At 43.9% G+C, this 14,550-nt stretch overlaps 1 protein-coding gene across 2 annotated transcripts in view; it reads left to right on the top strand.

Annotated features, from left to right (window-relative positions):
* Positions 1–12,322, top strand: part of CDK13 (cyclin dependent kinase 13) — a 92,724-nt gene extending 80,402 nt beyond the window's left edge. For both annotated transcript variants that reach the window (XM_073630527.1, XM_073630529.1), the window contains 3 exons: positions 1,035–1,240; positions 6,742–7,194; positions 10,952–12,322. In XM_073630527.1, coding sequence (XP_073486628.1) covers positions 1,035–1,240; positions 6,742–7,194; positions 10,952–11,769 — 1,477 coding nt within the window. In that variant the 3' untranslated portion in view covers positions 11,770–12,322. The remainder of the gene's footprint in view (positions 1–1,034; positions 1,241–6,741; positions 7,195–10,951) is intronic.
* Positions 12,323–14,550: the final 2,228 nt, after the last annotated feature.

Raw genomic sequence — 14,550 nt, forward strand, 5'->3', positions numbered from 1 at the left:
AACAGGCACAGATGTTGCCCAGAACTGCTGGGATATATCTTGCAGTCCTCACCTTGAAGTCCTGAGAGAGATATAGGAAACCGTGTGACATTCTGTTTTCATGCTTGGACGCATAGACACATAGACCCCTTTCACATTGAGGCAGTTTTCAGGTGTTTTAGCGCTAGAAATAGTGCCTGAAAACCACCTCCCATTCATTTCAGTGTGACTTTTTACACTGGGGTGGTGCACTTGTGGGAAGTTAGGAAAAGTCCTGCAAGCAGCATCTTTGGGGTGGTTTGGGAGCGCTGTATTTAGCACTCCCAAAACGCCCTGCCCATTGAAATGTGCTTCAGAAGTGCTGCATTGCGGACGCTTTTAACCCCTTCTTTGGGGGTTAAAAGTGCCCCGCTAGCGGCTGAAAAGCGCCACCTAAACAGCGCTAAAACGCCGCGGCCCCAGTGTGAAAGGGGGTAATAAGTGAATAAATAGAAATCCAGTTAAAACATATTTTTGATTTTGGGTGGAGCACAGAAGGGTTAGAAACTGTTGGGTTTTATTGTTTTTTCCTACGAAGAGGAGACATTTACAATCTTAAACCTTTATTGTCTGCACACACTTCTGAATTGGTGCATTCGGACACCCGCTCTCGTGTTCTGAGTACCAGCAGGGAGATCCAGAAGACTCCAGCTTGGAGCGGCGCTACAATCCTTTTGTGACTTTATTGGAAAATGAATTTAGTTGTTTCCAGGCGTGTAAGCAGTTTGTGTGATTTTTAAATTATAGTTAAAAGCTGCAATTAGTTTGTAGTTTGTCAATCAACCATTGACCTCCCCTAGTCCTGTCCTAGTATCTGATTTACCAAGACTGCTTCTGTTACTGAAACCCTCCCACTGTGAGCTGCAGTGTACGGGACAGTGAACACGTAGTACACGAATGGAGTCATATTTGGTTCAGTAAGGAAAGGTAAAGGAGGTTTGAGGATTGTGCTTTACAAGTATCTAGATTTGGTACTTCGAGCTATGTAATGATTTGTTTCCCTCCATTTCCTGTAGCCTTCCTCTTTGGCAAGACTGCCATGAGTTATGGAGTAAGAAACGCAGAAGACAGAAACAAATGGGAATGATTGATGATGTAACTGCACCAAAAGTACCAAGGAAAGATTTATCTGCTGGAATGGATGACAGCAGAAACAGCACACCCCAAGGGATGCAGACATCTTCTCAGATGAAGCCTCAGGGATTTCCTGTTGTTGGATTAGGTAAGTGTGTGTTGGCTTTATGTACGTGTGAAACTAAAGTTTCTCTTTCATACATCATGGGACACAGAGTTAGGCTAATATTCATTACTTACTAGGGTTTTACGCTATCTTTAGGTGAATGGACACTGGTAGACAAAGTCTTAGACCGGAAGTGGTCCCCTATATAACCCCTCCCATACAGGAAGTACATCAGTTTTTTACCAGTGTCTGCAAGGTGGATGGGCATGTTTGTTTGAGCTCTCTGAGCTCCAGGTCTCTAGTCCCACAAACGGTTCTTAAATGAATCAAGGGATTGACCGATCAGATCCATTTGACACAGGCTCAATATGCTTAGATTAAATGGTACCCGAGCCTCTCAAAGAAGACACAAGATCCTGCGAGGTTTTGCCTGTAATGCTACCTCCGGGCGCTGGACCCTGCAAAGTGGAATCCTAATGCTAAGGCATTCCTGCAGGGTGCTTTACAGGAGTGGACCCTAAACATGAAAAGGATACCCAGTCCTTGAAGGTCCTCAAGTAACAGGAACCCGCCGTGATGGGTGAAGATTGGGCTTTTTGTTTCTAAGCTGCCCTGCGCCTGGATGGGTAAGTGAAAATCCCCTTATTTACGTATTGTGGGGTGTCCCAGTGATTGTAACAATCAGTCAAGCTAGCTAGAGGCTGGACACCTGTGTGCGGTGACCATACGGGGGAGTTTTGGGCTAGAGGTGGGTGTTTGCAACTTGTACCTTTCTTGCTTGTGTCTGGCTGTTTTCTACCCCAATGATGCCTCTTGTTTCGACATGGCGCACGTGCATTCACAAAAGTTAATCCTGCTATGCTCAGCAGTTTGGTGGCCATGGCACACGCTGTCCAGTTTCGGGCACCAGTCCTCATGAAGGATGTACTGGAAAAGGAGCGAGTACAAAGAAGGGCAACAAAGCTAATAAAGGGTCTGTTGGATATTGGTTATAAAGAAAGGTTGCGAGCACTGAACTTATTCTCTGGAGAAGAGACGCTTGAGGGGGGATATGATTTCAATTTACAAATACCATACTAGAGACCCCACAATAGGGATAAAACTTTTTCGCGGAAGGAAGTTTAACAAGACATGTGGCCACTCATTAAAATTAGAAGAAAAGAGGTTTAACCTTAAAACGATGTAGAGGGTTCTTTATTGTAAGAGCAGCAAAGATGTGGAATTCCCTTCCACAGGCGGTGGTCTCAGTGGGGGGCTTCGATAGTTTCAAAAAACTATTAGATAAGCACCTGAACGACCGCAACATACGAGGATCTACAATGTAATACTGACATATAATCACATACACAGGTTGGACTTGTGTCTTTTTTCAACCTCGCCTACTATGTAACTATGTAACCTGAGTCACCAGGTGTTGCTTAGCAGGATTTTTTGGTGAGCCCTATTAAAGGGTCTCCCTTCTTAGGTGTGTTAATACTACACCCAGGTACTCCCTTTTTGTGGCTTGTAAATGTCTTCAAAAAAGAGGAGCTGGAATAACACTACAGGGAAGGGCACACCTATGTCGTCAGTAGCTCCTGATAAAGCCTAGTCCTATCCCTAGTGTTGTATCGCCTGAAATGAAAGACCAGAGGCTTCCGGGCAATCTGAGCCGCTGCGTCTATCTGCTGCATCACCTTTTTTTCACCAAGGATGAACTGTCCTCAACCCTAGCCGGGTTAGAGCACAGGATTGCTGGCATGAGTGCCTCCATTCCGCAGGGTGCCAAGAAGCGTGGCAGATCCCCTCCCCTGAGCCTCCTAGTTTGGAGCAGGAATGGGTTGAGGATGGGGTAGAGCTAAAAGCTCAGGGTTCTGTGGAGGGCCTGGCGGATGAGTCTTCTTCGACAAGAAGATATCCAGTTGGTGTCTGCTTCAGTCGCAGATGCTTTTGATCCAGACTTATACCGAGATGGTTCTTTCTGCCTTTAAGTTGCCTCTTGCAGAGGTTACTGGGCTCCCCTGGTCCTCTTTGGGGTCCCTGAGGCCTCTTCAGGCCGCATAGGCTTTCCCCTTACACCCACTGTTGGAAGAGGCGGTGTATGCTGATTAAGGATGAGCTCCAGCGTGTTCGCACACTCCACGTGCCGAGCCCACCAGGAAGTCGGCACAGTGCTACGCTAATCACGGGCAGTGAGACATTTTCCCAATGTGCGGCTGCAGAGATCTGGAAATGTCTCACTGCCTGTGATTAGCGCAGCGCCGTGCCGACTTCCTGGCAGGCTCGGCATGCTGAGTGTGCGAACACGCCGGAGCTCATCCTTAATGCTGATTGGGAATATCCTGACAGGATTTTTGTTCCTCCCAAGAGGTTTTCCCTTTTATATCCCATAGATGAAAAGTTCATTAAGAAGTGGAGTTTGCCAGTCGTAGATGCGCGGTCATGCAACGTGGTTCCTGAACAAAATTGACATCCTTTTCCCACAAATAGAACTTTCTTTTGGTGGTATTTGATCACCTCTGCGGTTTTTATTTTTTGTGCTATAAACAAAAAAATAGCGACAATTTTGAAAAAAAACGCATTATTTTTTTTACTTTTTGCTATAATAAATATCCCCCAAAAAATATTTAAAAAAACATTTTTTCCTCAGTTTAGGCAGATATGTATTCTTCCACATATTTTTTATTGGTAAAAAAAATCGCAGTAAGCGTTTATTGATTGGTTTGCGCAAAAGTTATAGTGTCTACAAAATAGGGGATAGTTTTATGATATTTTTATTGATATTTTTTTACTAGTAATGGTGGCGATCAGCGATTTTTATCGTGACTGCGACATTACGGTGGACACATCGGACAATTTTTACACATTTTTGGGACCATTGGCATTAATACAGCGATCAATGCTAAAAAATTGCATTGATTACTGTAAAAATGTCACTGGCAGTGAAGGGGTTAACTACTAGGTGGAGCTATAGGGGTTAAGTGTGTCCTAGGGAGTGATTCTAACTGTGCAGGGGGAGGGGCTGTGTGTGACACGTCACTGATCAGCGCTCCCGATTTACAGGGAGAGCTGATCGGTGACAGTGTCACTAGGCAGAACGGGTAGATGCTTGCTTACGTTAGCACCACCCCGTTCTTCCTCACCGTGAGAAGATTGTGGGTATCCCGGCGGACAACGGGTCCGCGGGACCCGCGATAGCGATCATGGAGCTCCCGGCGCACACGCTGCCTCTTAAAGGGCACTGCACAGGTACGTTAATCTGCCCTTCTGCCGCAGTATATCTGCGTGAGGCGATCGGGAAGCGGTTAAAGGCTTCCTTTTCTTTGGCCAGTTCAGCTATTCAGCCAGCTGTTGCAGCAATTGGTATCTGCCAGTCTGTAAAGGATCAGGTCAGACGGCCTGACAGGCCTAACCAGGAGCATGATCTTGCTGAAAATAAGACCGATATTCCTCGAGCGCTGTGTTTTTACTGTTGATGCCTTTAAATAATTCAATACAGCAGGTTTCTTGTTTGGCTCTCTTGTTTGTACATATGTGCAGACTTTTGTGGCTTAGGAACTGGTCAGCCGAGCATCCTTTGTAATAAGTTATTGGCGGGTTTCCCCTTTCATGGGGAACGTTTGATGATTTGGACAAATATATCCAAAAGATTTCCGGAGGGAAGAGCTCTCTACTTCCTATAAAGAGAAGCACCAGGCGTCCCTCGTTTAAAACCTCAGGGACTGCTTCCTCAGGTGTCTCAGTGCCAAGGCAGTTCCGCCGCCAACAGGGTGCTAGGGCCAGAGTCAAGGCCAGGGCCAGAAAAAGCCCTGGGTCCAAAGCTCTTCTAAACCCGGCACCAAGCCCTCCTTTTGAGGGCACGCCCCAACTCTGTCGGGTGGGGGGAAGGCTGCTGCACTTTGTGGACATTTGGAGAACAGTAGTTCAAGACGAGTGGATCACCTTGACTATATCCCTCGGTTACAAGCTGGAGTTACGGGGGTTCCCCCTCAGGTTTCTAAGATTCAGCATTCCCTCGGATTCTCCAAAAAGAAACTTACTGTTTCAGCACTACATCATTTAGTGCCTCAAGGAGTGATTGTACAGGTTCCTGTATCCGAAAGGGGTGCAGAGTTTTATTCAAACCTGTTTATGGTTCAAAAGCCAAACGGGGACACAAGGCCCATTTTGGATCTAAGATCCCTGAACCAATATCTACTAATACAGTCCTTTCGGATGGAGTCTGTCCGCTCAGTTGTAGCCTCGCTCCAGATGGGAGACTTTCTAGCTTCCATCGATATAAAGGATGCGTATTTACACGTACCTATCTTTCAGCCTCCTCATCAGAGGTTCCTGCAATTTGCAGTAGAGGAAAGTCCTTTTGAGTTTGTGGCTCTACTCGGGCTTGCCACAGCTCCCCGGGTGTTCACAAAGGTCCTAGCACCAGTACTGGGTCTTTTAAGAGCCTAAGGGATCATGGTGCTCGGGTATCTGGATGACGTCCTGCTCAGAGATCACTCACTACAGGCACCAAAACAGAGCATGACCTGCACAGTGTGGTATTTGGAAAAATTACGCTGGGTCATAAATACCCAGCCTAAAAAGTCAGCCTTGAGACCAGCTCAAAGTCTGAAGTATTTAGGTCTGATCCTAGATACGGTCCAAGCAAGGGTATTTTTGCCAACCGTAAGAATCTGTTCCCTGAAGGATCAGGTTCATCAGATAAGGGTCACCAGACAACCCTCCATTCAGCTCTGTATGAGTCTTCTAGGAAGGATGGTGTCCGTCTTCTAGGAAGGATGGTGTCCTGCTTCGAGGCAGTGCCCTATGCTCAGTTTTATTTCAGGCCTATACAACAAGACATCTTGTTGGCTTGGAACAGGAGAGGGCAAGTCCTGAATTATCCAATGTTCTTATCTCCTCGGGCACGCTTAAGCCTAAACTGGTGGTTACAGGATCAGAACCTGCGAAAGGGAAAATCCTTCCTCCCGGTAACTTGGAGATTACTGACCACAGATGCCAGTCTCTCAGGCTGGGGAATGACCCTTTCGGCCGCAGTGTACTGGATTCTGTCGTATAAGATCTGATGGCTATTGTTTGGCAGGGTGTCTCCCTTCCCTCAAGGCTATTTCTCTGGGACGTCCCAGTAGGTAATGAATATTAGCCTAACTCTGTGTCCCATGATGTATGAAAAAGAAAATAGGATTTTTTCATCATACTTACCTGTAAAATCCTTTTCTTTGAGTACATCATGGGACACAGAGATCCCTCCCCTCTTTTTTGAGGATTCCGTGCTTGCTACAAAACTGATGTACTTCCAGTATGGGAGGAGCTATATAGGGGATCACTTCCTGTCTAAGACTTTGTCTTCCAGTGTCCATTCACCTAGAGATGGCGTATAACCCAGTAGGTAATGAATATTAGCTCTGTGTCCCATGATGTACTCAAAGAAAAGGATTTTACGGGTAAGTATGATGAAAAAATACTATTATTTAACATTTTGAGGTGAAGATAAAGTGATCAAAAATTATATGAAGGCCTTACAATTAATGTTCCATTAAACATCTCTGTATACTTTTCCTAAGGTCACCCAAGTTCTGGACAGCAGCTGAATCAGAATTCAGTGGCCATTTTACTGAACTTACTACAGTCCCAGACCAGTTGTGTCAGCATGGCACAGTTGGCACAGGTTATGAATATCAAGGTGAATCCAGAGACTCAGCAACAGCTGAACAATCTAAATCTTCCAGCTGGTATTCTTGCATCTGCCGATAAATCCCCAGAGTCAAAAGAGGAGCCTCCCATTCCAGCTGCAGTACCGGAACCTGAACAGCCCACCTTCCCATCACTGCCTATACCTAAGGCTAAGCCTGATGCAGCTCAGACAACCATGCAGCGCACTTTTTCAGCCTTAATGGCTCATTTATTAAAAAATCAAGAACAAAAACAACAAGCGGAGGCAGCACAAGAGCCTCCTGAGGAGAAGTTAGAAGAAGAAAAACTGAAACCCAGACGACCTCCAAGCCCTGCACCTATTGGTATGCATTTATCTTTTATGGTCTCAGGGCTGCTTCACAATGGAATGTGTGCGTTTGTGCCGTTTTTTGTGTGTTCCGCTTTTGATAGCCCATTTGTTTCAGTGGGCTGCCAAACGCACAAGAATGTGCAAAAAGTACTGTAGGCAAAAATTTGCGCCACACCAAACCGCATGGTACTGTGATACCTTGTTGTTTTTGTGGCCCAAAACATGCTGCGTCTGTTAAATGCATATTGGGTGCCCTTAACAATTAATGGCACCTTTGCACATCTAACAAGGGCAGTGTGTTCCCATGCAGTACAGGCGTGAACAGGCCCCTAAAGGAGTCATTTCTAGTAGCATCTTGCACGGTTGTTGAAGACTGCAGTTTTTGAATTAAATTTGATCGGTTGAGATATATTAGATGGGTTTTAGGGTTTAGTTTAACAGTTAAAGTGGAAGTCCACCCTAACACCTAAATTCTCCTCCACAATCATTAATGTGAGCTAAGTTCAGCTTTATGCCTCAAAATGAAAAGATCACAGTTTTTCTACCTTTTATTTTGCAGTATCCAGTGCTGTCACATGACTTCAGTTCCACTTCCTTTTGAGTCTAAAAGCAGCCAGTGGGTGTGGTTACTGAAAGCTAGTGACATCACTTCCAGGGAGGGACACTGTTCCTGTATAGCCAGTGGAAGTATACAAGATGGGAGGAGCTGATCAGAGGTTCCTGCCCAGTGTTCTCTTATCAGTAAGGATGCATTGTACATCCTAATTCCTGAGAAAACGAAGAAATAAAAAAGCCATGCACACAGGACGGGGGTGAGGTGCAGGGCACATATACAGTATAGCTGTGCAGGGCTTTGAGTGAAGACTACCACAGGAGAAGGGAGCTGTACGCAGGGGGGAACTGTCAGTGTAGCTGGAAGTGCTCTGGGGTCTCAGCTCACACTCTACATTGATCACTATACACTAAAAGAACAGTACAGGCAACCACACTAAGGCTCTGTTTCCACTAGTATGACTTGTTGTGCGACTTTGGTCACATGACAAGTCACAGTCCATTGATTGATTGTCCAATGGCACCCGTTCCCATTTATGCGAGTATGAAAAGGTACATGCACTACTTTGATGCAACTTTTGATGCGACTTTTATTCAGAGAGTGTAAAGTTGGACCAAAGCAGCACTCAGTCGCATCACAGTCACACTCTAGCCATAGACTACATTTCCACTAGTGCGACTCAAGTCCCGCGATTTAGAGTGCGGCTTTGAGTGCAGCTTTGATCCAACTTTACACTCTGGATCAAAGTCACATCAAAGTAGTGCAACACCTTTTCAAAGTTGCTGATTTTCAAAGGCACATGGATGGGAACATTTGCCATTGAAATCAATGGGCTGTCACTTGTGATGCAACTTTGTTTTCAAAGTCGCATGACAAGTTGCACTAATGGAAACAGAGCCTTAAACTCATTACTTGCATGTAATGAGCAAAAGAAATTGATCTGTATCCTTCCAAACTTTTAAAAGTGATCCTTTGTAGCCTATTTCTTTCATATTTCTTCCCCAGCTCCATCCACCGTTCACACCAGCTGGGCGTGTGCCACACCATGCACACAGTGCCCATCAGTGCCATGCAGAAACAACCACGTGGTTCTACACTGTAGAAAATCTGCAGCATGTTGCATTGTAATCTATCTTACAGTTTCTAACAAACAGAACCTACTTCCAAAGTCTCCCAGCTGCTGACCAAAACAAGGCTATGAAGACAGGAGGGGATCATGTTCTGTGAAGGATAGGAGAGATGGGGCTGGGCAGGTCTAGGCATGCCTGTCTAAGAACAACCGACAACATTTTCGGAAAGTGAAAGACAGCTTAGCAAATTCAGATAAAGGGAGATAGCGTTGTTGGTGAAGAACAGGAGGAAGCTGATTGTCTGACTTCGATAAGACTTTCTAAGCTAAACAATAAGCTAGCCAGAAAATGAATAATATCAAAGATAAAGATATTTAACATACTATTAATAGGAAAAAAATCATTTTTGATTGGACTTCCACTTTAATATTAAGGGATTAGGTTAAGTTTTCAGTTGAGGGTTTTAAATTTATGGTAAGCTTAAAAGGTTAAAGCCCAAATTGTCCTGTAGCTCCATATATTATGATGGGGCTAATTTTTGCTAGTAAACTACTTAAAGTGTTTGTTACCCCAACACTTCATATTCCTGATATGTGGCTGCTGTACCATATACTTGTATGGGAAAGTGTCCTGTTCTCTTTGTATTGCTTCATTTGTGTTGGTGTCCATGCTAGTCCCCTTGTTTTCCTATTAAAAACTGACCACACTAAGCAGAAGAGCACATCGTGGTCCGTTCTCTAGCTATGCTGGGACCTCAGTGTGTTCTCCAATGATCAGTCTTGTCCTTACACATTCCCCTCCACACCCATTCACTGGCAAGCTCAGTGTGCTGCTGCTTCTCCTCCCCCCCCCCAGCTCTCATGCAGCTGAGAACAGAGGGAATGTAATCGTTTATAAGAAAGGTAATAATAATGTTTTTTTGGTTTTTTTTTTATATCTATACAAAAATGTTTGGCCTTTAATTTCTATTTTAAACTGAATGGGTTGTTTTACAAGGTGATTGTTTACAATCACTTTAAATTGCTCTTTTCCAATCTAAAAAAATGTTGATTCTATCCCTCATACTGCAGTGTAATGCCCAGTTTTTACAGAGCTCAGTACCAGCAACAACCCTCATAACTTGCAGTTGAGCCACATTTCCCAGTCCCCACCCCCCAAGTACTCTACATTAAAGTGGTTGTATAGGCTAAAGGTTTTTATACCTTAAAAACCACAAATGAATGTCCTAATGTGCTAGTATGCATCACATACTAGCACATTATGAAAAACTTACCTTTAGAGCAGTGGTTCTCAACTCCTGTCCTCAGGACCCACTAACAGGCCAGGTTTGCAAGATAACTGAAATACATCACAGGTGATATAACTTGCTGCTCAGTGATTGCAGTATTCTAGTCTGCATCTCCGCAAGGTAATACTTAAAATCAGGCCTATTAGTGGGTCCTGAAGACTAGGGTTGAGAATCACTGCTGTAGACTCACCGCTGACGGGGCTTTCATCTTCACCCGGTCTTCCTTCCGTTTGGCCGAGTCGCGATGACGCCACTCCCGTGGCACGGCTCTATGGCACGCCGTCCATTGAGAGCACAGTGCCCATGCGCTGGTGGTATCACCAGCGCTGCTAAAGTAAATTTCTCCTAAACGGTGTACGTTTTAAGAGATATTTACTGTACCTACAGGTAAGCCTTATTATAGACTTACCTGTAGGTATCAATGTTTAAAAAAAGGCTTTACTACCACATTAAGGCCTCATGCACACTGGTTTCCTGTAAACACTGTTTATCCTAACAGGAGAAAATCTGCATTCTAAACCTTGCCTAAGCTTCACACAAGTTAAGCAAAGTTTATCAGTCTTTGGTGTTGAGCGTGTATTTATTTCATTTGCCAGAAAATATAATTGGCTTGGAAGCGAGCCCACTCGTCTATCCCCATAACAAGCGCTTGTTATGGGGGCAGACACTGAAGATGAGGAAGGGACAGCATCGGTGGGGGACCTCAGAAGATGTGATTTGGGGCTGCTCTGTGCAATAGAGAGAGAGCGAGAGACAGACGGTGAAACAGAGACAGACACACATTGAGACTATTATTGTAATCCTGCTTTACATAGTTGTTAGAATAGCAGCTGTTCTTAATATGTGTTTTTGCTTTTAGATGAAAATGAAGTTGTTGATCACCGTGATCCATCACTGAAAAGCTTATCACCTGAACCAAATCATCCTCAAATACTGCCTCCAGATCAGCGGCCCCCAGAGCCACCAGAACCTCCTCCTGTGGGAGAGGAAGATCTTGATTATCGGACAGAAAGGCAGCAAGTACCCAACACCAGCATGTCTGCTTGTGATCCCCATGCAGAAGTTAAAGCAGCACTATTGCAAATAATCGCCCAGCACCAGGCTCAGGAACAAGATACAGCTGGTGTAGACTACTCTGGTGGCAAACCATTTACTAAGACTTCAGACAGCACTGAGCAATGTGGACCATCTTTCCTCACAACCTCCTATAGCAGTGATAGACCTAGTAACATGCCTGCTACTGTTTTGGAAAGGCACCCGGAAAACCAACCTGTTGATAAATACAGTACTCCTTCATCTCAAATCAGTAACCGGCTTCCTGCAAACCCTCCCTTTCCAGAGCCCTTCTGTAATTCTGCCACCACTTACAGGGACAGCTACCTCAGTGCTGGTTCCATGTTATTTAGTGGTGACAAAGACCACAGATTTGAATATAGTCATAGCCCCCCAATTATTTTGGCAAACAATAATCTCTCTGCAGGAATGGACAGTCGTACAATGCCAACAAAAATGCCTAACTTTAGCTACAGCACTAATGTACCAGAGCATTCTGGTCTACCTGCGTTAATGCACAGACCTGTGTGGGCGTCCCCCCACCAGGCACCTGCTTTCTCTCAAGGACATGGGGGACATATGGGTACATATGTCAGAGGTCGTGGGAGGGGCTTACCATTTTGATTTTTTTTTTTTTTTTTTCTCAGGCAAAGTATTTCTATCTGGAATGACTTTTTAATTTTTGTCAAAGCTGCATTTTCCAGCAGCTGCAAAATAGACTTAAGAATGAGTCTGACAACAGCTTTATTTTTTATGTAATATAAAATGGTTTTGCAATACGACAGCAAACAGTGGAGGGGAGGGCAAATACTGCAATTTATGTATTTGAGAGCTAAATAACTAATTTACACATTGACAAATATTGGTTAAAAAATCTTCATTTTGTACTTTACCATTTTTGAAGTTTAATTATTTTACGGGCATCAACTTTGTTTTCCCCACTGGCACTTGCAAGAATTTAGAAGAATATGGCACATTTGTGCTTATTTTTTGTACAGTTGGACCAATGACTGGTAATTACAAGGCAGTGCTTTAATTCCTTAGTATCTGTTTCTTTGTACAAAAACTACCTTTAGTCAAAGGTCATTGTCGGTTCTTTCACTGCTTTCAGTGTCATTGTGAAACTAGTGCTCATTTCAGACAGAATAATAAAACAAGCTTTTTCTTGTGATGCAAACGTTTGATCAACTGTTTTTTTTTTTTTTTTTTTTTTTTTTTTTTTTTTCTTTTACGCATAAAGAAATAAATGTTGATTAAACCATATTCTTTTGATGACTCCTTTTTATTAAGATTTTACCACAGACAGGTAGATTCCTGCTTCCAAACCAAAGGATGGCACTCCATGGTCAACTGTAAGCAGTAGGAGAAACATAAGCTGCCACAGGTAATATGATATTCATTCAATTAAAGGTTTGGCTTTAAAATCAACATATACAATTTGTTTTTTTTTCCTCTTCATTGTCCACTTTTGAGTTGGTGTTTTGTATTTATGAACTGCGGCTTATACTGTACTTGCAGGAGATTGGACACTAGGCACAAAAAATGGTCAGACGCTAGGTCCCAAAACTCCCCCACTATCATCTTGCTGGGTCATCCCCATGTTTATATAAAATCAAAGGGTCCAAAGTTTCATCAACCCACACTGAAGATCCCACCACTGCACCAAAGATGCGTAAACACTTAAATTGAAAGTTATCGCTGCCACTTGCCGTATAAACTTCTAAAGTGAATAGTGGCGCTGTGAATAAATAACTGAATTAACCTCAAATAATACAAAGATCACCCAGTGACAAGTGATAATATATAAGACATCCAAGAACAAACAAGAGTCCATTAATTAAATAAGTCCTTGTTTGTGATGGTGATTAATCAATAAAGATTCACAATGTGTTGGAAGCAGGTTCAATATGATTCATCCACCACACCACATGTAAACAGTGATTGCACTCCCCTCTAGGTGTCCACTCACCAGATGACGTTGCCGTGCACTCTCATGCTCGGCAAATAAGCCTCAAACCATAAAGGGTTAAATCATCCAACGATCTCCCATCTATATGATAGACCCCATGAAAAGATCCACATATATAAAAAAAAGAAAAAAAAAGCCTCATCTCACCTGACCAAGTAGGCTTTATACCGGGTAGGGAGGCCAGGGATAACCCCATTCGTACCCTAAATATTCAACACTGGCTCACCACGACAGAAACCAAGGGATTTCTCCTATCACTTGACGCAGAAAAAGTGGCCTGGGACTACATGCGAGAAGTATTAAAGGGCATTGGCCTTCCTCCTCGCATGCTTGCACACATTAATGCTCTGTATACCACTCCCACAGCAAGGGTGAAAATCAATGGCCTCCTGTCAAGCGCCTTTCCTATAAGCAACGCCACCCATCAGGGATGTCCGCTATCACCCCTGATATTTGTTTTAACATTAGAACCCTTTCTAAATAGGCTGCGTGCCAACACAGACATCCAAGGAATCTCCATTAACCGTAAAGAATTCAAAGTAGCTGCATTTGCAGACGATATTCTATTATCGCTGCAGTCACCTCGAACATCCTTACCCAATCTTTTAAGTGATATCAAACACTTTTGTATCTTATCCAGTCTTAAGATCAATTACTCCAAATCCCATGCCCTAAACCTCTCCTTGCCTTCGCACGAAGTACTCCACTGCCAAGACTCCTTCCCTTTCCAGTGGAAAAAGGATGCCATTATTTATCTTGGCATCCAAATAACCAGCCGAATAGTGGACCTTTATAACCACAATTTCCTAACAGCCCTGTCTAAAACCCAATCAGACTTGAAAAGTTGGGCCAATCTCAATGTTTCATGGTTTGGACGCTCGGCCCTAATAAAAATGATAGTCCTCCCACGCCTTCTATACCTTATGCAGACAATCCCAATACACATACCCCCCTCCTTCTTCTCATCATATAGAAAGGCCTGTACAACATTTATCTGGAAAAACAACGCCCCACGCATTAAATATTCTCGCCTGACGTGCCCCAAGGCTAGGGGCGGAATTGCCCTCCCTGACCTTCATAAATACTATCTTGCATGTCACTTAACTAGAGTGGTGGACTGGAAAACCCATAAACTGGGGAAGACTTGGATCACACTAGAAAGCTCCTTCTTGCAATATCCAATACACACCCTTCCTTGGCTTTCACCTAAACACTGGTCCCAATCCATTAGGACACACCCGCTCATCTACTCCTCATTGCTAGCTTTCAGGAAAGCAGTTGCCTCTTGCCACATATCCTCACAACTAGGCCCACTGACATCCCTGAGAGGGAATCCTGATTTCCCTCCAGGAGAGTCAAATGCGTTCTTAATACAGGAATGGCCACATGATGACATTTTATCACATCACTTTTTTCATAAGGGACGCTTGAGATCC

Source organism: Aquarana catesbeiana, linkage group LG05 (assembly GCF_042186555.1).
Source record: "Aquarana catesbeiana isolate 2022-GZ linkage group LG05, ASM4218655v1, whole genome shotgun sequence".
Lineage (NCBI taxonomy): Eukaryota > Metazoa > Chordata > Amphibia > Anura > Ranidae > Aquarana > Aquarana catesbeiana.